Source organism: Mesoplodon mirus (assembly GCF_964341445.2).
Source record: "Mesoplodon mirus genome assembly, chromosome: 11".
Lineage (NCBI taxonomy): Eukaryota > Metazoa > Chordata > Mammalia > Artiodactyla > Ziphiidae > Mesoplodon > Mesoplodon mirus.
Genome location: NC_138987.1, coordinates 36,388,840 through 36,411,541, shown reverse-complemented (window position 1 = coordinate 36,411,541; position 22,702 = coordinate 36,388,840). Strand labels below are relative to the sequence as shown.

Sequence of the window (22,702 nt, the reverse complement as noted above, 5' to 3'; positions counted from 1 at the left end):
AAGATTCTTCTTTTTTTTGAAGGGGAGTGACCTCTGCTCCTTCAGGGAGTTGGGGGTGGGAAATGACAGGCAGGTGGCCATAGTATAACGAGAGGTTGGATCAAAATCTCCAGTCCCCTGCCCCCAGCACTGGCCTCTTTCCTTGTTCTCCCCACTCCCACCCCAGCTCCATTCCATAGTCCGGGTCCAGTCAGATGCTCCTGAGCTCAAATGCTGCTCCAGCGCATACTAGCCGCGTGATCTTGGACAGCGACCTGACCCCTGTGGGCCTCAGTTTCCTCATTTGTACCGTGAGTGTGTCCACGGTGAAGCTTAATTGTAAGCAAGCTCCTGGCTCTCTCAGCACAGAGCCCGACGCGGAGAAAAGCTCCCCGCAAGGTAGCAGGCGGCATCATGGGCTCCAGGAGGGGGCCAGAGCACAGGTGGGGTGGGGTAGGGGTCGCCCGGGAGTCCCGCCGCCCGGCCACTGGGTCGCCGCCCTCTGCGCAGTGACGGCAGCGGATAAGGCTCTCGCCGCATCCCGGGCAGCGCCCTCACTCGGCGCCCGGCACGGAACTGGTGCGGGGCTGGGCCGGCCCGGAGGAGCCGGAGGGGCGGGGCCGCCGCGCCAGCTCCCCCTCCCCGCCGCCGGTTGCCTTCTTCTCCTCGCGCTTCCCGGGCTCAGAGCGGCGGCAGCAGCGGCCGCGGCAACACCTTTGGCTCCGGCTCCTCCCGCTCCCGCTCCCGCTCCGGCCCCGCTCGGCCCCACGCGCCCGGGCCCCGCGCCCCGACCCCGCCGCCGCGCCTGCCGGGGGCCTCGGGTGCCCCCGCCGCCCGCCTCACGCTGAAGTTCCTGGCCGTGCTGCTGGCCGCGGGCATGCTGGCGTTCCTCGGTGCCGTCATCTGCATCATCGCCAGCGTGCCCCTGGCGGCCAGCCCGGCGCGGGCGCTGCCCGGTGGCGCCGACAACGCCTCGGGCGCCGCCGCGTCCCCGGGCCCGCAGCGCAGCCTGAGCGCGCTGCACCGCGCGGGCGGCTCGGCCGGGCCCCCAGCGCTGCCCGGGGCTCCGGCGGCCAGCGCGCACCCGCTGACGCCCGTGCCCCTCTTCAGCCGCTTCCTGTGCACGCCGCTGGCGGCTGCCTGCCCGTCGGGGGCCGAGCAGGGGGACGCGGCGCCGAGCGAGCGCGAGGAGCTGCTGCTGCTGCAGAGCACGGCCGAGCAGCTACGCCAGACGGCGCTGCAGCAGGAAGCGCGCATCCGCGCCGACCAGGACACCATCCGCGAGCTCACCGGCAAGCTGGGCCGCTGCGAGAGCGGCCTGCCGCGCGGCCTCCAGGACGCCGGGCCCCGCCGCGACGCCATGGCCGACGGGCCCTGGGACTCGCCCGCGCTCATCCTCGAGCTGGAGGACGCCGTGCGCGCCCTCCGGGACCGCATCGACCGCATCGAGGTGAGCGTCGCGCCGCGCGCCGTCGGGACCTGGCCGGGGGGTGGGAGGGGCCGCTCGAGGGAGTCGAGAGCGTCCCGAGGTCCCGCCGCCACCACCGGCTGAGGGACCCTGGGGAGCCCCCGCGAGTCTCGGAGCCTCGGGTTTCCGTCTGTGCAAAGGGGATGGTTGGTCCTGCCTCCCAGGGGGAGAAGGGAGGAGTCCGGTAGCGCACACAGGCCGCAGACAGACACTGTGACTGAGGCACAGGAGGCGCACGGGAAAGGCTCGCTCCAGATCCTTTTTCCTCTGTAAGCCTCAGTTTCCGAGTCTGTAAAATGGGTATAACGGTGTCCACCTGTAGTGTGGATTGATGAAAATGTAGGTACGTGAAAATGCTAGGCACGTACTAGGACCTCGTTAAATGTCCGTTTTATTTCCTTCTTTCAGACACCCTCAAAGCAGCACCAGCCACACACTCAGTCCCTATGGTCAGAAGATAGGAGCGCTGTCCAAGGGACTCGGGGTCCTCCTCTCCTGCGGAAGAGCAGGGAACAGTGTCTCATAAGCCAAACGTGGGTGGCCCTCACCGCCTCCACCCCTAAGCCCCCCACCTGGGCTCGGACCACAGGCTTGATAGCAGGAGCTCAGATGGTGGTAGCCCAGACAAGATGCCTGGAAGCCGGCAGCTGTGGGGTGGGGGCTGAGTGGAGAATAGGGTCCCACCTGGGTCTCTCCCCCTACACTCACCTTTTTCAGATGTTCCTGGCCCAGGCTCAGGATCAGACACAAGGGATCCAACAGGGGGAATCCCCTCTTGGCTGTCCTGTGATCCTGGGCCAGCCATTTCTCCTTTGAAGCTGCCAGACCCCTACCTCCCTGTGAGAACTTATTTGGGGCCACCTGGAGGGGAAGCTGGACACACTAGGCAGGACAGACATCTGGAGACACTGACCACCCCCAGCCATCCACGACTTCCAGACTGCAGGGAAGGGGGTTAGCAACAAAACTGGATCCGTGGAAGGAGGGGGGAGAAAGAGGCCACAGCACCAGCTGCCCCCTTTATTACCTCCTTCGAAACTGAGTGCAGCTGTCAAAGGGAAGAGAATGGCTGGAAGGAAGGAAAGACAGGGACTCCTCCTCTCCACGGCTTTCTCAGTTACATCCCTGGCCGAGCAGCACAGGAGCTGCTGCTGGTATGGAAGGTTGGCCACGCCCATGGCCCAGTGGCCCTCCAGAAAGTCCGTGCTGGCGTCAGCACCCACCATGCAGGGTGTCACAGCACAGCCAGGCAGCTGTCACAGCCAACCCCAAACCTGGGGCTCAGAGACCTCCTAAGGTGAGTGACAGAGACAAGAGGAAAGCCCAGAGTCTTACCTGCTGGCAGCATCCCTTTTCCCACTCCAGTTCTGGGGAGTTCTAGGATGAGAGCTGAGAGCAGGAAAATAATCAGGGAAACACAGAAAGTCAGCAGTGAAGGGAAGTCCCAGTTTCCTCACCTGTAAAATGGGGACAGTATTAGCACCTACTTCATTGGAGTGTTAGGAGGATTAAGTGAGTTAATCTTTTGGAAGGGCCCAGAACAGTGTCTGGCAGAGGTATGCTCAATCAATTTGATTGCTATTTTTAACATTAAGCTCTAATATTACCAATTTTTTAAATAGCCAAAATTTTAAATGGGAACAAATCCTCCTTTTAGAAATAGATTTATTAATGTAAAAAAAAAAAAGATCTGGTCTTCAATAAACTTCCTGTTGCCTGCCCTAGTCCCTGCCCCCACACCCAGATGGCACCCATGGTTCCTCCCACGTCTGGGGCTGGCAGGGCTGGGCTTGCCCTGGACCTGCACCTGTGCATTTGGCAGGGTGGGCTCCCTTCCGGTTAGCCCACTGAGGTTGGGGGTATCCTGGTGGCTGGGATTTGGCACCAGGTCAGCCTCCTAGGTGGGGGAGTCCTGCTTCCCTGTACACACTCCTTCTGCTTTCTGAGTGCAGTGGACGTGGAGGGGCTGCCTGTTCTTCTGAGCCTGGCAGGCACCAGAGCCAGTCTCTTTGGGGTGTTTGGCAGGGGTCAGGGTCTGGAGCCCAACAGACTCGGGGTCAGACTACTGGTCTCAGCTGGACCCCATGCACCTTTTAGCCACTGACTAGTTTTTCCCTTCCGTTCTCATCCAAAAGCCTCAGAAGGATGCCCCCAGGTTTTCAGGGTGTACTTTCTCACCACTAGTCTCTCTCCCACTTTGGTACACTGAAAGTGCTCGTGGTGACGTCACCACAGTTGATAAATTGAACGGGAATGTTTCAGTCCTTACCTTTCTGGACCCCTCTGCGACATCTGACCCCGTTAATCATCCCCTCCTACAAATCTCCCATGTGGTTGGCTTCTAGGTACCTCTCACCTGCCCCTCCACCCTCTCTGCTTCTCTGTCCCCTCTTGGGTCCTCCTCCTGTAACATGTGCGCCCCTCCTGGCCTTCCTCTCACTTTCCCTGGGTGAACTCAGCCACACCCTGAGGCTTTCCAACACCATTCCACCGTGATGCCCCAAACCAACTTTGTCTCCAGCCCAGGTTTCTCTCCAAGCTTCAGACCAATAGATCCAACTGCTTCCTGAGCACCTCCCTCTGGATGTCCCACCAACCCCCTACCTTCATCATGTCCCAACCTGAACTCAGGTGCGCTCTGAGAAGCCATACTGGGCTCCTCCCCTCCCCTCCCCCTTTCAGTCGGTCTCATCTCCCCGAGGCTCCTTGCAGCAGCCTCCTTGCTGGTCTCCCACCTGCCCAGGCACACCCCTCCATCCATCCTCCTCCAGGCAGCCCTAGGGATCTTCCTTAAGCCCACCCCGTGGGGCTCTCCTGTGGTGCAAACTCAGCCTGCCCCCAGGCTGCCATTTTGTATCTGGCCCATCTCCCAGTTTCTTCTCCTTCTGCCTAGATTACCCCCAGCATATCCATACTCATCATTTAAGTCTGCTCTGAGTACACCTCCTCCTAGAGGCCTTCCCTGATCACCTTCTGTCTCCTTCCTATGCCCACGTCTCTGCATCACTCCCTTCCCCACCCCACTGGGCTGACTACCAAAGGGGAGGAAAGGTCCCCCTCGCCCACCCTCTCTCCACAGGCCTCGAGTTGGAGTCACATTTGAGGGCTTAGGAGAAATTGTTTGTCTTCTATGTTTTTATCTTTGTTGTTATTTTTGTTGTTAATTGAAAAAATGTCAAAAGATTTCGGGGGGAGTTATATTTAATTCCACCATTTTATTTGTTTTTGCACCGCCCCCCCTTTGGTCCTTTATCCAAGTGTCGACATTGTTCCTGAGTTGCTGGGTTGCTGGTAATTACCATTGTAATAATGGCCATAATATCCTGGGATCCATCTCAGGCTCCACCATCCATCAATCCTTCGACTGTCTCCTGTTGCTGGAGATGTAAGTTGTTTCTGATTATTTTTGCTTCTACATGCTCATTGCAGGATCGATTTCATGCAGATAGTTGTTTGTTTTTTTCTTTTTAAGTCTGTTGAAGTATTTCTTTAGGCTGAATTCCCAGGAGTGGTATTACTGGGCCACATGCTATTGACTTTTATGGCTGTGGCCAAAAACCACTTTTCAAAAGGACCATTTATGGGGCAGCCAGCCATGTATGCGTGTTACAGTGTTCTGTTTTTGCACTAACTTATGTGTAAAATGAAATTTCAAGATAGATTTAAGCAGCAATTTTTTGACATAAATCACATTCTTAATCCTGCCTGGCAAGCTAGCTGCCTCCCCTCATCTTGGGGTGGAAGCCATGAAAAGGAACACCCTGATGACGGTTGCAGAAGCTCCTGGACCTAATAACAATTATAGCTCATGCTTCCTGAGCACTTACCATGTGTCAGGTGCTGTTCTTTATCTCATTTAATCCTGATAAAATCTGCATGAGGAAGGCACTATTCTATCCCCCTTTTACAGATGAAGAAACCAAGGTTCAGAGAGGTTAAGAAACTGGCCCAAGTTCACACAGCATTGGAACCTGGATCTGACCCTGTCAGTGTTTGGCTCCAGAGCCCTTGTTCTTCATCATTAACTCTAGATCCATCTGGAGGGGTCAGACCTCACCTATCTTCAGGAGAGTGAGAAAGACAGGTGAGGGAAGGGCCTCTTGTTGGATAGTGCCCTGGACCATTTCTGCCTCATAGCATATAGGACGAGAGTGATGAGGGCCAGTCCTCAAAGGCTTGTCGTGCTGGCTGGCAAGATAATCAGGAGGCTGAAAACAATAAGTAATAACAAGTAACATTGATTAGGCACTTACTATGTACATGTTAGCTTATTCAGTCTTCAGACCTATGAAGCAGGCTGTATGCATTCCCATTTTACGGATAAAGAAATGGAGGCTCATAGAGTCTGGAGGAACCAGAGCCAGACAAATCATCTCCTGCCCTCCCCACCCCTGGCTTCTGTTTCCCCTTCATAAAATGATACAGTGGGCAGATGCTCCCTAAACACCTTGCAGCTCTAAATATTCACTGAAATAGGAAGGCTGGGTGGCATAAAGTTGAGTTCTTCTTGCTTGTGACCTTAGGCTAATCACTTTCTCTCTCTGGGCCTCATTTTTTTAATCTGTAAAATGGTTAGGAGGGGTTGGGTTTGGTCTGGACCCTTTGGGCTCTAAATTCTGAGCTCTTGAGCAGATGTTTCCTGATTAGGAATTGTGGTGGGGAGTATGGAGGTTCCATGTTTATGTGGCCCCCGACTCCCCAGCCACACACTCTCAGACCGCCAGTTCCTCAGGGGAGTCTGCAGATAAACAAAGTGGCTTATAGAATCTTTTGGTGCCTTTTTAAAAGTCTATGGGTTGCTTTTGCTTTCCTCTTACATTCCTGCCCATCCTGGAAGCTTCTGCTCTGCAGGGGCTGGTTCCCTTGACCCTGCCTCTTTGGCCACAAAAGGGGCCAGCAGAGTGCAGTGAGAGAGCTTCTGCCCATCGGCCTTTTGTTGGAGGACGTGGAACCTAGTGCCCTCTAGGCCACCTGCAGACCCCGATGGCCCCTCTCCCTGTGGCTGGCCTCCCCCCATCTCCAGGTGGGGCACCCATACTGAGAAGCCCTTACCCCCTACTCCTGCCAGCGTGGAACCTGCATTCTAGCAAGAAACCTTGGTTTTAAAAAACCCCAGCTCTGCCACCTGCTCACTGTGACCTCAGAAAATTCCTTCTTCTCTCTGATCCTGTTTCCCCATCTGTCAGATGGAAGCGTGGGCAGGACACCCAGAGAACCCCTCTTTCTCTGTCATCCTGTGCCCTGGAGGCCTCTCATCCCCGCAGGCCTTCGCCTGGGAAAGGAGACCCTTCCTGCCGTTCCAAGCCTGGCAAGAGCCGCTTGGGCGGAAGACAGGGACTTACCTGTGGGCCTTTTTGGTTTTTTTTAAGGTATATCTTACCTTCAATATGTGTAAGAGCTCACATATCTTACTTTAAAAAGACACAAATCTTAAGTGTACAGCTCAGTGAAAATGTATGTATGGTTGCATCCATGAAAGCACCACCCAGATAAGAGGACATTTCTGGCGCCCCAGAAGGCTCCTTTGTGACCCCAAAGTCCATACTTCCCCAGAGGTACCACTGTTCCAGTTTCTGTCACTGTAGGTCAATTTTCTCTGTGTTTGAATGTCACTCAGATCGACTCAGAGAAGCTGCACCCCTTTGTGTCTGGTGTTCTCTTTCAACATTGTCTGACCTTCAGTTGTGGTATGTGTGACTGTGGTTTGTTATTTTTCAGTGCTGTGTAGTGTTTCAATGTGTGGAGATACCTTAATTTATTTACCTATTCTTCTGTGGATGGGTATTTGGGTTGTTTCTGGTTTGGGGTTATTACGGATAAAGCTGCCGTGAATGTACTTGTGATATCTCTGGTTGGCTAAAAGTCCTCATTTCTCCTGGATGTATCCCCAGGAGTGGGATGCCTGGGTCCCAGGAGAGGCATATATTTAGCATTAGGAGTTTCTGCCAAACGCTTTTCCAAAGTGGCAGTGAGTGTTTGCACACCCACCTGCTGTGAAGCTTGTCAACCTTGCTATGGTCATTTTAAAGACACTCCCCGTTCTGGTGGGTGTGTAGTGAACTCATTGTGGTTTTAATTTGTATTTCTCTGATGACTTATGATGTTGAGCACCTTTTCTCATGTTTGTTGGGCATTTTGTGAAGTGCTTGCCTGTGGGAGGTGGACCGAGATCAGGGGCTGGCGCTCCCCCACCCCCTCGAGTGACAATGCCGTTGGATTTCCCCAGGACAGTTGGGCACGTGATCCCCACTGAACTCGGGACAGAGATCGAGGCAGCCAACCCGAAGCGGAAGCTCTTGGGTGCTCCCCCACCCCTCGTTTGACTCCAGGGGAAGCTGAGGCTCAGAGAGGCTGAGTGACTTGCCCAAGGCCACACAGCACGGCAGAACTGAGCCAAGATGACAGCCAGGATTTTCTATGAAAATGGGCTGAGGGTGGGGTGCTCAGTCTCTGCTGCAGATTCTTGGCCAGGGCCCAGAAGGTGCGTGGGCAGGCAGGGCCTAAGAGAGAATTTTGTGGCAGCTTGACGGGGAGTACTTGAAGGGAGAGGAGAAGGGGCCTGGGGTTGGGGTGCCTAGTCACTTGCTCTGGGGCCTCAGAGCCCAGGAGGGTGTATGGGCACACCCTCTGGGAGCCATCTCCCCTTCTCCTGGCCTCCTCCCCGCCCACACACCGACTGCCCTGACCTGGCACCCTTGGTGCACAGAGGTCCATTTGTCTTCTTTCCATTCCAGCTGCAAATTGGCAGTGGGGACCAGGACAAAGATCAGTCCGGCCTCTGCCACCTGCTCTCCTGCCCCTTCCCTGCCAGGGTTAGATGGAGACGGAGCAGCCCGCTGGGCCGGCTCCTGGGGAGGAAGGCGGGAGCAGGACAGCCCCTCTGAGAGGCCTTCTCTGACTCACCATGCCCCCGCCACCCCACCCCACAGAGAGCTTCTTGCGGGTGCTGTCCCTGTCACAGCTCCCAGACAGCCTCCCCCCCAGCTGAGAGCACTGCTGTGGCAGGCGCTGGCCTTATTTGCCTAGGGAGCCACAGCACCTGGCAGTTAGTAAGAGGCATCAGGGCTGAGCACGCCCTCTGTGCCAGCCTGTTCTAAGCGCCTTACAACTTAGCCCCATGAGAACCATGGGACCGTTACTCTCCCCATTTCACAGATGAGGAAACCGAGGCTCAGAGAGGTAAGAACCTTGGCCGGAGAGGTTAAGCACCTTGGTTAAGAACCGAGGCTCGGAGAGGTTAAGAACCTTGAAATCCCACTCAGCTGGGATTTCAGTCCTTGGCAGTCTGGCTCCAGGGCCCACATCCACACAGTTACTACTCACCATGCTCTCCTGTTCTCTCAATAATAGCAGGAAATAATAATGGTTATGACTCTTTATCAGCCATTTTTATATGCCAGGCTTTACATATTTTTTCATTTTGTCATTATGTATATCCTAAGATGTAGATACTATTATTATCCCCATTTTACAGTTGAGGAAACCGAGGGTCAAAGGAGTTGAGCAGCTTGCCCAGGGCCACAGATCCAGTTAGTGGGGAGCCTGGGAATGACCCGGGCCTGTCTGACCTGAGAGTCATGCTGGTACCCATGGCATCGTGTTGCCACAGCACATGTTGACAGATGGATGAATAAATGAATGAATGAGTGAGTGAGGACTCGTAGTTCCTCCAGAGACACCCTCTTTCCCTTTCCCTTTGGCGCATCTTAGCTGAGTCGTCAGGGAAGCTGCCATCTGGAGGGTGAGGAGGCATTGGCCAGAGGAGGTGGGATGGGGGTGGGAAGAGTGTTCTTGGCAGAAGGAACAGCGTGTGCGGAGGCCCTAGGGTGAGAGGGAGCTGGGGACTTTCAGTCGGAATGAAGTGTAGCCTCTGGGGGTGCATCAGGGCTGAGATTAGAGGGGCAGGGTACGTATTGGTGGGAGAAGGGGGCTCTTGAAGGATTTCAAGCAACCTGCTTGGATTTGCAATTAGGTGCCTGCCTCTGGCTGCTGTGTGGAGAAGGGCCAGAGTCGGAACCTCATGATGGTGGCCTGGGCTGGGGTGGGGGGCGCAGGAGCCAAGTGAGGCTATGGTTAAGATTCACGGTTAGATTCCACCCTCAGAGACTCTGCTTTTGGATTTTTCCCCCGTTTTTTAAAAGAAATTTATTGTGAAGTACCTCAGAGATATACAAAGGTTTATACCATCCAGGACTACCAAAGGACTACCATCCAGGTCCCCACCCAGGCTCAAGACCCAGAAGAGTTGCAAACAGCTGATGCCCCTCAGCATCTCCCTCAGGTGACGGAGGGTCACCACTGTCCCGAATTTGTATTGATCTCTCCGTGCATTCCTTCATGCTTCTATATATACATGATCTAGTTTTGAATTTTTGCAACTTTGTGTGAATGGCATCTAACTGTTCTTCTGTAACTTGCTTTTTTTCTCAATATAATGATTTTTTAAAAAAATTTAGAGGTGGAGGGGAGGCTCCTTCAAGAGCTGTTTCAGTAGTATTAAACCTACATGTTTAAGTAGTAATAGCCACAATAATAACTGATGCGTAGCGCTTCATGTGCCAACTCTAAGGGCATTATATCTATTAACTTATTTAATTCTCACTACAATGCTATGAGACAATATTATTTTTGTACCCCTTTTTGCTGATGGGGAAACCGAGGCATGGAAGCTTTACATAACAAGGTCACTGGGCTGGCGGAGCCTGGGTGCGAGCCCGGGCAGACTCACACAGGACTGGGGGCTGAGCAGATGTGGGAGATGGGAGGCCCGAGCCACACCGCTGCCGCCGGGCCTGCTCTCTTGCCACCCTGCCCTGCTGCCCCTGGAGCTGGGCCTTGTGCTGTCTGGGGGTGAGCTGTGCAGAGGGTGGGACCTTGACCCCGAAATCCAGCACCTTCCCTCTGCTCCCCCAAGGAAAGGAGCTGTCCCCACTGGGGACACGGTGGTAAGGTCTTCCCCACGGCCCCCAGCCTCAGAGCCACCCTGCATACGCAGGTCCCTCGCATCCAGGCCCCTCTGTGAAGCTGCCCCAAGGCGCGGTCTGACACCACCTGCCAGATCCTCCCAGCCTTCTCGTGGCACTAAAACCTCTTCTGCTGGCCCTTGAGGTAGGCAGGGCAGCCGACACCGTGCCCATTTGGCAGACCAACGAACTGTCAGGGTAGGCGTGAGGAATGGGAACAGGTTCTGGAATCAGAAGGGGCTGGACTGGGGTCCTGGGTCTGCGACTTCGCAGCGGTGTGACCTCAGGCAGATGACTTCACCTCTCTGAGCCTCTGCTCTCTCATCTGTAAAGTGGGCCTCCTTACTTCCCCAGGTTGTCGAGAGGGGTTGTGGAATGTTTGCACAGTGCTTCTGGAGTGCAGGGCCTGGCACGCAGTGTGTGGCAAGGAGGACAGCTGCCTCTGTCGGCCTCTTTTTACTGAGTGCTAATGAGCCCGGCACATTACCTGAGCTGGACCCGAACGCTGGGCTCTGGCTCCAGGCCCCATATACGTACACCAAACCCCACCCTGGACTCCCAGCACGACAGGAGTGGATTCTGAGCCCTCATCAGGACCCTTGTGGGGTGATGGCATCATCGTCTCCCTATCGTCTTGTGCTGGGGGCCCACTTGGCATCAGGCCAAGTCCACGCGGCACAGCCCGCGCCCGCAGCAGATGGGAAAGTGGGGGGAGTCATGTTCTTCTGATTCAGACGTTGGGGTGGGGAGGGGGCCACACAGGATCCGATGAGCCCACCTCCTCCCTGGCCTTCCTGCAGAGCTGGCGGCTCTGACAAAAGAACAGCTTGTGTGCCCACCTCCCTCGGCCTGCGCTGTGTCTCCTCGCAACAGCATCTGTGTAAATAGCACTTGACGTCCTGTTCCTTCCTGGCAGGTCTTTCTCACTCCAAGGGAGGAGGACGCTTTGCTAGAGAGAGAAGGCTTTGGCTCCAGAAGGGTCAGCTTTGCCCAGCCCCATCACTGTAGAAAATTCAAAAGGACTTCTGCCTCGGTTTCCCCATCTGTGAAATGGGGACACTAAGAGTACCAACCAAAACAAGTGGCTGTGAGGATTCACGAGTAAATACATGGGAAGTGCTGAGGGTGGGCCTGGTACACTCTTCTTCAGGGGTATGCCCCTCATGCCCAGCTAGGCCCAGTGGAAGGAGGGAAAGTGAGGCTGGAATGGTGCTGGGCCCGAGGAGACCCAGTCCCGGCCCTCCCAGTGCTGACGTGGAAGGCAATCCATGAGCTAATTGCCTCAGTCCCAGGTTTCCCGAAAGTCCAGTCACCTCAGATGCAGTGGGTGGCTGGCCCTATCGCTCCATAAGCTGTCTGTGGTCAAGGGAAGATTCTGGAGGTAGCAAGCTCCCCATCAGCTGATGTATACAAGCCTCACAGTGTGCATTCTGCTTTTACAGTCCACGAGGACCTGTTACTTCCACTCTTCCATCCTTACATCTGTCCTGTGGATGGACAGAGTAGGGCCCGTTGTCCCTGTTTTACGGAAGGGGAGACTGAGGCTTTGTGTTCAGTCAGCACCAGAGTCAGGATTCATACAAGGAGCCCCCCGATAGTGGAAAGTGAAGATTAGTGTAACATGGGTGGGGCCGGGTGTACCGAGCAGCTCATCCATCCGTGCTCCGCCCCCCTCACCTGGCCTCCCCACCTGGTGGGCCAGAGCAGGTGTCTGCACGGGTCGGGGGGGGTGGCTGTGTCCTCTCCCATGGGACACTGTGAGGGATAAAGTGGCCCACGCTGGGCCAGGCTTCGGCTCCCCTGATCACAGCCCCGCGAGCCAAACACTCCAAGTCCCCACTTTATAGGGAAGGACAAATGACACCAGAGAGGTTAGCCCACCTGCTGCCACTCTTGGGGTGGAATGGAGGAGCCAAGTGTCAGTCCCTCCAGCTCCTCAGCGCAAGATCACGTCACTGTCTGTGGTGGCCGCTCCCTTCTCTCAGGCGCTGAGTGTGGCAGTGCCACTCTGCCTGCACTGCCCTCCCCACCCCCAGCACTTTGAAGCAGGGGACACATATATCCCCTCATCACATGGAGCTCGGAGACATGTGCCCAATGTCACACAGCAAATGACCAACAAGGCCAGGATTGGGTCAATGAAGCTGGGAGGGGTCTTCTGTACTTGCCCTGAGCTGTGGGGCCATCCCTTCAGGCACGTGGCACTCAGGGAACGCTAGGCTGTGCTCTTGGTTTTCTGTTTGGCCCTCGGCCGTCTCTTCAGCACCTGGTGCAGTGCCCAGCCCATGGTAGGTGCTCACTGAATATTTGCTCGGTGAAGGAGTCATGAGAATTCAGTGAGCTCAGGTCTGGGGCTAAGCCTGTGGTCAGGGCCCAGGGCAGGCGGAGTGGGAACCACCAGGGCCCCTGGGCAGTGAGGAAGCATTGGGCTGTCAGTAGGCAGCGTGGAGGAGGGGAAAAGGGAGATAGGGGACAGGGATGGTCTAATTTGGCTGCTAGAAGCTCACTGAATTATTAATTTCCTACCCACGTTCCTGTGATGTGTCTGCCAGAGGCTGCGCCCTCCCAGAGTCAAGACTTGTGGCCTCGCCTGCCTTCCTCCACCCCAGAAGGGGCTTCCTCCAGCGGCAGCGGGGGGGAAAGGAGAGGTGCCCTGGCTTGTGCCCCAGTTCTTCCCGCTGGGGTCTTAAGACAGGAAAAAGGGGGGCCTCTAGACACTTTGTCCTCATCCTGGGAAGGATGGGGGTGTCAGAGACCACCCTGGAACACGCTGCCCTAGACAGTAAGTGCAGTAAATAGGCTCTGTTCATGGGCATTTACCACATGTAATCATCCCCACAATCCTTCTAAATAGGTACCGTTGTCCCGTGTTGCATGAGAGGAACCAGGGGTTCAGAGAGATGGAGGCATTTGCCCCAGGCCACACAGCAGGTTGGTTCTCGAGCTGGATTTGAACCCTGGGCTGTATGCCTCCAGAGTCTGTGATCTTAACCACATGATAGCCTGGAGTGGCCGCAACACTGGAGCAGTATTCCGGAAGCCCCTGATTTGTGCCCCCCCGGGTCTGCCCAGTATTCACACAGAGCCTTGCACCCCCTTAGAGAAGGTTGACACGTGACTAAGTGAAGACTAAGACAGTCCACCCCTTCAGGGACCCATCGGGATATAGGCTGCCCATGATGAAGGACTCAGTAGTGGCTCTCAACCCCAACTGCACGTTAGACCACCCAGGGGACTGTTACAGTCTCTACTGCCAGCTCCCCACCCCACCATATGCTGAGCTGTCCTGAGGGCAGAAGCCAGCCTGCTTTCAGCTCCCCGTCAGGCATCAGCACTGGAAACAGCCTGCTAGACACCCAGTACACGTTTGTTGCCTGAAGCTGGTATTGCCATCCCATTTTACATATGGGGAAGCTGAGGCTCACCTGGGGTCACTCAGCAGGGGTGGTGGGCATCTCTGGGCCCTTTGTCTCTTTCCTTCCTCCCTCCAAGTGACCTCGTGGTCCCTTTCTGTGCCCCGTAAGCAGCAGGAGCTTCCAGCCCGGGTGAACTTCTCAGCGGCCCCAGCCCCTGCGCCCGTGGTGCCCACCACCCTGCACTCCGAGATGGACGAGCTGGAGGGGCAGCTGCTGGCCAAGGTGCTGGCGCTGGAGAAGGAGCGCGTGGCCCTCGGTCACAGCAGCCAGCAGCAGCGGCAGGAGGTGGAGAAGGAGCTGGGTGCCCTGCAGGACCGTGTAGCGGAACTGGAGCGCGGTGGGTCCTGAGCCCCACAGAGGGCATGGCAGGCGAGGCCTTGGTCCTCAGATAGGTCCTCAGGGTGGCAGATTCACTCGGAAAGCATTTTCATGCTCTCCAGAGGCTAAAGCTAGATGGGATGGTGGGGAAGAGGCTGTGAAACCCAAGAGAGAATAATTGGGAGAGAGCGTTATCATTATTGTAAACAGGTAGCATTTTCTGGCCCTTATTGTATTCTGGGAGTGGGCTAAGTACTTGATACATCAGCTGGTTTAATCTTCACAGACCATACAGGGGTGGTAGTGTTATTATCCCCATTTCACAGCTGAGGAATATAAGGCTCAGAGAGGTCAAGTGACTTGCCCAAGGTCACACAGCCAGTAAGTAGCGGATCTAGACCTTAAACCAGGTCTGACTCCAAAGTCCATGCATTTAACCCACCACAGTAGCACCTTCAATGTCAGAATTTTGTCATTTGTTTAACACCTGGGGCTGGCACTGCCGGGGGGTCAGAAAAACATGACATGTTGGACAGTGTACAGGTGTGAGCATCAGGGGACCTGGCTCCTCTGTCACCTTGGAAGCTCACCTCCTCTCCCCAGGCCTCATTTTCCTCATCTGAAAGATGTGGATTTAGGACTCATGAGCTCTCAGGGACCTTTCATCTTTTAAACTTTGTGAGGAGCACCCTTGAGAGGCTTATAGATGAGTTGGGGCTACCAGGGGACTAGTAACCCTCATTCTGGAGTATGCCCTGCCCACCCCCCATCAGTGTCCACTGACCCCCACCGTGTCCCCCTTGCTCACCCCCCTCAGGGTCCTCAGCCTACAGTCCCCCAGATGCCTTCAAGATCAGCATCCCCATCCGCAACAACTACATGTACGCCCGCGTGCGGAAGGCACTGCCCGAGCTCTATGCCTTCAGCGTCTGCATGTGGCTGCGGTCCAGGTCGGGCGGCACTGGCCAGGGCACCCCCTTCTCCTACTCGGTGCCCGGGCAGGCCAACGAGATTGTGCTGCTGGAGGCGGGCCATGACCCCATGGAGCTGCTGATCAATGACAAGGTGAGTGGGGGGCCGAGTGGGAGGGATGGGGGGGCGGGACAGGGGGGCCCTTTCAGGAGCACCTGTACTGTGCTGGGCCCCAAACAGATGGGCCCTTTCAGTTCTCCTGCTCAGCAGAATCAGCCCACATGAAATGCCTGGTGTGTGCCAGGCTGGGTTTTGGGAATCCAAGACAAGCCAGACCCGGGGCTGCGAAGAGGAGCTCATGTCCAAGAGAGGCTGTCAGCGGTGGTTTGCCATTTACAGAGGAGCATGTGAGGCTCACAGAGATTCAGACACTTCCCCAGTGATGCAGCTATAGGAGCAGGGCTGCAAGTGTCTGCCCCCAGGGCCCTGCTCATTCTTCTGGACAAAGAGAGAAGCAAGTGATGTCCAAGGACCTCTCTGGGAGGGAGGGAGGAAGGGCAGGAGGGAGTGCTAGTGGATTCCTTGCCCCCCTCCCCCCTGCAACCAGCCCCATGCTCCTCCCCTACATGGTGAGTAGGATACTGCCATGGTCAGGCTCTGGGCTGCATGCTGGATGTGAGGCCTAGTTCTGCCACTCACCCACTGTGTGACCTTAGACTAGTCACTTACCCTCTCCATGCCTCACTTTCCTCATCTGTAAAGCAAGAATAACACTGTCTACCTCATAGGGCTGTGGTGAGAAATAAATGGCTTAAATACATGTAAAGGGCTTTGAGCAGAGCCTAGAATTTAACAAACTTCGATAAATGTGCCCTGTGCTAGTAAATACTTTACCCATATTATCACCCTTGACCCAACTGTACCAGGAGGTAGATACCCTATTATCCCCATTTTGCAGATGGAAAAGCTGAGGCTCAGTGAGGGCAAATAATGCACGCTGGCCACATAGCTGGTGAAGGGGTGATGATGTGAATTGGGGTCTTGGGCTCCAGAAACCACCCCTTAACCCCTCCACTGTTCTGCCCTTGGGTCACCCATCTGCCCCATGCCCAGGACTCCCACCCCCTCACCCCTCCCCCAGCCTGGCTTCAGGGCAGGACAAGGTAGGGGGACTGGGGGCATTGATGTGGCAGGAGCATGGTGATCAAGGGGGAAGGAAGGGGAGCATCTTATCACCCCATTCCCCCAAAATATCTTCCCTGGCCTGCCACATTGATTTGGGCCTTGCAGGCATGGTGGTCTTTTGAGACTCCCTGAAAATGCAGGCAACATATATTGCACCCACTTGTGACCAGGCCACAGCCACAGAGAGCTGCTAGGAGTGGCTGACACCCAGCAGAAGCCTGCTTAGCAGGAGGTGCCTTTCATGGGTGTCCTGGAGGAGGCGGAGGGAGATGGGCCCAGGGGACAGTGAATTTCCCTTGTAGCCCAGTAGGTCCTAAGACCACCAGGGTAGCTGGATGACATCTAGATCCTGCCTCCTGGTTCCCTTCATACACCCCCTGGCTGCCATTTTTGGCTCTGCCCACGGTTAGCACTCAGTTCTAGTAAAAGGAATTCAGCACCCTGGACAGGGCCCAGTTCCCTGAACTTCTGGGGCCTTTTGAGCACCAATCTCACAAGCTACTCACAGTACTCATTTTATTCCAACCTCTAAGCCTTTGCCTCTGCTGTGCCCCCCGCCACTTGGTTTGCCTTGCAGCGGAGTTGCCAGAGTCCATTGTACTTCCAGATGTGTTTAGATTTCACATCTTCTGTTCCCACACCCCTCTCTCCCTCTGGGCCTTCACAGCCTCTGTACCTCCCAGATGGCCCCTATGTTACTCTGTCTTGTAATATTGTCCCTGAAGTCCTTCCCTCCTGTGCAGACTCAGCTTATTTTATGACCAGGACCAGATCCATACCCCCAGTGTCCAGAACAAGGCCTGGCACCAAGTAGGCCTCAGAGAATGCTGCAATAAATTGTGATGTCAGAGAACTTAGGAGATGAAAGAGCCCTTTGGGAGCCCCAAATCCAGAGGCAGCAAGTACCTTTCATATCACAGGCCAACTCTAATCAATCATCAGTGGCTTCTGAGAGCACTGTGATGAGGAAGATTCCTAGGGTGAGTCTAGGCTCATGATTGATTAGCCATGTCTGCCTTGGGTGGAGGAGGAGGCAGAGGTGGCTGCATATTTGCTATCCTTTGCCCAAACCCCTAACTTTACGGATGAGGAGACTAAAGCCCAGGGAGGAAAGGGCAGCCTCCCCAGGGTCCCACAGGGGGTTGGTTGGCAGTGCCTGACCTCTGAGTCTAAGGCTTGTTCTACCACTGCCAGTACTTCTTGAGCCCAGCTGTGTGCCAGGCACTTTGTGTGGTATTCAGGGGAAGGTAGGCTTGTGAGATTCAGCTCCCATCCTGCATGACCTTGCAGGCCTGTTAGAGAGTGAATAAACCACCTAGAAACAACTGAAAACCAACACTGAATAGTCCCTTGTGATCTGAGTGAAGCTGCCTGATTATATTGATATATTGTGGGGAAAGAGGAAAGAGTGGTTGGGAAGACACTGAGCTGAGAGGAAGGGGAGGGTCAAGCCTTGGGTCAGTCCCTGGAAGGAGGGACACCGGTCTCCCCATTCCCCATCCCACTGCTCCAGCCTTGGGCCTTGTGGCACCTCTGACCTGGGGCTGGGGGAACCTCTTTTCAGGTGGCCCAGCTGCCCCTGAGCCTGAAGGACAATGGCTGGCACCACATCTGCCTCTCCTGGACCACAAGGGACGGCCTGTGGTCTGCCTATCAGGATGGAGAGCTTCAGGGCTCTGGTGAGAACCTAGCCGCCTGGCACCCCATCAAGCCTCATGGGATCCTTATCCTGGGCCAAGAGCAGGTAAGGCTCAGGGTGGGATGCAGCTAGATATCCCACCCACTCAGGGCCCCTGAGGAGGAGGGGTAGGTGGAGGGTCCCTGAAAGCACAGCAGTGAGCACTCAGTCTGACCCAACCATTCTGCAGATGGCCAGACTGAGTGAGACCCAGAGAGAGCAGAGACTTGCCCAAAGGGCTAGAACCTTGGGGCGGGGCTAGAACCTGGAGGGGCTAGGACTTCAGCAGGGACAGGGGGTTGACTCTGAGTGCCTGCCTGTCTCTTCTGCTCCCTCACTCCATGTCTCTCTTCTTTCTCTCTGCTCTTTTGGTCCAGGATACCCTAGGTGGCCGGTTTGATGCCACCCAGGCCTTCGTGGGTGACATTGCCCAGTTTAACCTCTGGGACCACACCCTGACACCTGCCCAGGTCCTGGGCATTGCCAACTGTACGGGGCCGCTGCTAGGCAACATCATCCCCTGGGAAGACAAGCTGGTGGAGACCTTTGGGGGTGCAACGAAGGCCGCCTTTGATGTCTGCAAGGGACGGGCCAAGGCATGAGGGGCCACCTCATCCAGGCCCCTTGCCTGCCAATTCGGGGGCCTTCCGGGGCGGGGTCACATTGCTTCCTCAGCCTACCCACACACTGGCCTCCTTTCTTGCCCCACTCCTGGCCACGCCTCCCGTTTCTGCCACCTCTACCCACACCTCCAGAACGCCCTGCCCTTGATGGCTTTCCCCTAATCCCACTCGGATGAGGACAAGCAACTCAAGTCAACAGGTCAAGCCTGGGGGGAGTCCAGGGCCTGGCAGTGGGTGCGTGTCAGTGCCCACAGCTCTTCTCACCACCACCCCCACCGCTGGCATTAGAGTGGAGCCATCTCTCACCTCCCACTCCACCCTGTCCATCAACCACAACTGATTCCACTGATCTCACAGCTCCTCCCATGAGGTCGTGTATGGGGGACGGGCCCACTGTCTCAGTGGCAGGGCTGGTTATCTGCCCTCTTGTCCCCCATGCAACAGGCCTGTCCCCTTCCTCTTCAGGGCCATAACAGGCTGTAGAGCTGTCCCCCAGCTGAGAGGGAATGACAGAACCGTGGGAGACTCAGATTCAGCCCTCCTTTATCTTTCTACCAGCTGCCGGTCAAGGGCGGTGGGATCTTGATGGAGCCTCTCCCCCCACCCCACCCCCACCTGCACCCCTCTCTTCCTCCTCTTTCCTTGTTTCTTCGTGTGCAGTGGTTTGAATGTTGGTTCCATGCCTGGCCCAGCCCCACCTCAATTTCCAGGACACTCCCTTCCCAGCTTCAGCCTGGAGGGTTAGGGACCAAGACTCCGGGAAGCCAAAGGGCCATAGTCACCCCTTGCGCCCATCCACAGCTGTGCCCACTGGCATGGTCACCTCTCCCCTTCTACATCCAGGACAGGGCCTGGGCCACTTCAGCCTGGGCTGGGGACAGCATGGAACAGAGGCACATACCCCAGGGGACCCACAATACCTACCCGCTCTGCGTGGCCCTGCAGCCTTTGGGGGATGGAAAGAAGGAGCCGAGAGGGTAGGGAGAAGCATGGAGTAGTGTGCAGGGCACTGGATGGGGAGGAGGAGCCCTTGGTTCCTGGTCAGCCCTGCTGCTCACCTGCTGTAAGCCCCCGCCCTCTCCGGGCTGACCTTCCTCATTTATGAACTGAGGCCCTTGCTTCAGTCATTTCTGAGAGCTCTCCAGATCAAAAGTGAGATGGTCTGTGATTTCAGGTGGATAGGGTGGGACAAGCCTGAGAACCTGCCTAAGGACTGAGGGGCACAGCAGAGGTAGGTCCTGGGACTGGGCAGCAGATGGGATCTGGCTAGGCTGGGTCAGGGTCAGAAGCTGGCTCCGAAGAGTCAGGGGCAAGGGCAAGGGTCAAAGCAGACCAACCTCATACACAGATTGTAAAGATCAGCTCTTCTGGATTCCCCCAGCCTGGCACCCTTGCCTATCTGAGTGTCTCAAAGGGCTGGTGGCTTCCTGGTTCCTACCCTTGAGTCCCCACCAGCTTGCCCAAGAGAGTAGGAGAATATCAGAGCTGAGAAAAGCCACCCAGTCTGACCTCTTGCTTGTACAGATGGAGAAGAGCTCAGAGAGGGCAAGTGACTTGCACAGGATCACGCAGCACGATGGAGCACAGCCAGGACTAGAACCCAGTGCTCTTTCCCCCACACCCTATTTCCTGCCCATGAGAGTCTTTGAGTCCAGCCTATACCTGAGAGAATGGATATTTGAGAGGTCAGAATGCTTTCTAGCATGCCCACTGGCCCACCTTCCTTTATGAAACATACAAACATCTTGGCATTCCCACCCCCCATCCCCAGAAGGTAGGGGAGGAGAGGTGTGATCCCCGGGCACTCTGGCAGGAATGGAGACCTGAGAACACAGGTGTCCCTCCCCTTGCCAGTCACCTACCAGGTGTCTGGGCAGCTGTTGGCTACCTGAGTCAGATGGGTACTGGTGGCTTTTTGCCCCCCTGTTGGGTCCCTGTCTCCGTTCCCCACGTCCACTTAGCCTGAGGCACTAGGCAAGAACTGCAGACTGTGGGTCCCAGGGCCATGGAGGCTTTTCCAAAACTTGTTGCTTCCAACCCCCAAATCCTCGTTTCCTTTTCAAGAGCACAGAAAGACCTTTCAGCCCCTCCAGCCCAACTCCGCCTAGAAGGAGTGATGGTGCACTTCAGCCAGAACCTGCCGAGATCTGGGTTGCCCTGGTAACAGCCAATGACGTCAGCCCCAGTGGGGGTCAAGCGTCTCATAATGACATATGCTGTTGCTGGGGTGACGGCGGAATTCAGAACTTAGATTTCGGGGACACTGGGTTTTATTGGGTTTCTGTTATTGTTTTTAAGGGAACAGCTTTTGTGGAGGCCTTGGGGGAAAGAAAGGGTCTTGAAAAGGAGGTGAAAGAACTTGTTTGATCACTTGAGCCCACCCAAAGGCATCATCCCAAGTCCTTTATGCTTTCTCGTGATCATGAGACATCTGACCTGTGCTGAGTCACCCTGGTCATCCCTCCAGAGGGAACAGGAACAAACTGGAGACACTTGTAGGCTCTAAGTCTGGGCCATTGGTGAGTGGCCTGGATCCCCATTTCCATTCCAGAAAGATGAACGCCCCAAAGTCCCCACCCCTCCTTTCATCTACTGATCATCCTTCTTACCTTTGCTGAATGCCTGCTGTTTGGACTCCAGTTTTGACCTTCAGCTGCTCCCAGGCACAGCCAAAAAGACGGGGAAGAGAAATGGTGCTCAGTTGCATCCTCAAGCTACTCCTGGCTGAAAATGAGGCTGGAGTCTGTTATGCCTTTTTTAAGTGTCAGGCGTCATGCTGAGCACCTCACGGGGATCAACTCATTTATTCTCACAACAGTTCTAAGCTAGGATTGTTCTTAGCCCCATTATACAAGTAGAGAAACTGGGACCCAGTGTGGTTAAGTAACCTGCCCATGTCAATCAGCCAGCAAGTGACAGAGTCCAGAGTTCAAACCAAGGCAGGTGACATCCAGGACCCACCCCTCAGCCTGAGGGGACAGGCACTGCCACTATCTGTGTAGTGGGATTTGGTCATCCATTGCTCCTGACCCCATTCACCCCACCGAGAGGAACAGAGATGCAGGATGGGCTGACCCCAGGGCCAGGGTCCCCTTGGGTGAGGCCGTGGGAGGGTTCTCAGCCCCTTCAGGGAACATGTCCCTGTGCGGGCTGCCCTGCTCTCACCAGCTGGAGTTTCCAGGAGAGCTGAAAGGGGAGAGGAAGCTGGGCGTCTCCTGAGAATCCCAGGCTGCAAAGGGGAGAAAGTTGATATTTCTCAAACCCCTGCTTTGGGTCCAGCCCTGCACCAGGTGCTTCACAGCTCTTATCTGCCAGTTTTCCCACCTTGTGGCACATGGTGCCCCTAATCAACATCCCAAGGGAGCAGATCACCTTGCCACCATTGTGCGTGACCCAGGACCACAGATTTGGGCAGGAAGGGCTCCAAAGCCCTCGTCTTACAGAAGAGGATGCCAGGGCCCGGGGGCACCCAGCCGGGACACTGGGAGACCTGACTCTGCATTCAGTGCTCTCTCCGTGACGCAGTGGCCCCCGTTCCCATCCCCCCCACCCCTGAAATGGGTCCCTCCTTTTCTACATTTCCCAGCACCCTTGCTCTGAGCAAACTGGGGAAGGGACACCCGTCCCAGAGATGGACTCACTCTCTTCACCCTCTTTGTCCCAGCTGCCTGCCACTCTAAACTCCTCCTCCCGGCACCACCCCCGACCCTGCTGGGTGGGGAAGGGGCTCACATGGGCCCAGGCTGAGCAGTGAGAGAGCATGTCGAGCTGTCGGACACTGTGAAATTAGTGCATCCTACTGGCGACCCGCCTCCCCCTCTCCTCCTGCCTGATTTTGTAAAGTGACATGAGATGCAACATGCGTGCGTGCGTGTGCGTGTGTGTGTGTATGATATGTCAAGGTTTTGTTACTTTTTTGTTTCTGTAAATTTGAATGTTCAAAATAAACATGATGTTTATTCTGGGGCTCTTCTTGCAAGGGTGGGGCTACCCTGGGGCTGCCGGAAGGGAATGAAGTGGCTACTACTTGGGGCAGGGCAGTAGGCAAAGCCAGAACAGGTGCCACCTTGGTGCCCCAAAACCTCACCCAAACCCACCTGTGCCCCCCAACCAGGCTCTGCCAGGTCCCAGGTGTAGACACACCGCTTTTCCCAGGGTTT

At 55.7% G+C, this 22,702-nt stretch overlaps 1 protein-coding gene across 1 annotated transcript; it reads left to right on the top strand.

The window, feature by feature from the left end:
- The first annotated feature begins 523 nt into the window (after positions 1-523).
- On the top strand, positions 524-22,501 carry NPTXR (neuronal pentraxin receptor). Its single transcript, XM_082636584.1, has 5 exons — positions 524-1,429; positions 13,938-14,163; positions 14,962-15,209; positions 17,806-17,985; positions 18,297-22,501. Exons 1-5 carry the CDS (start codon positions 857-859, stop codon positions 18,519-18,521), a joined length of 1,452 nt encoding a protein of 483 aa, XP_082492710.1. The 5' UTR covers positions 524-856; the 3' UTR covers positions 18,522-22,501.
- Positions 22,502-22,702: the final 201 nt, after the last annotated feature.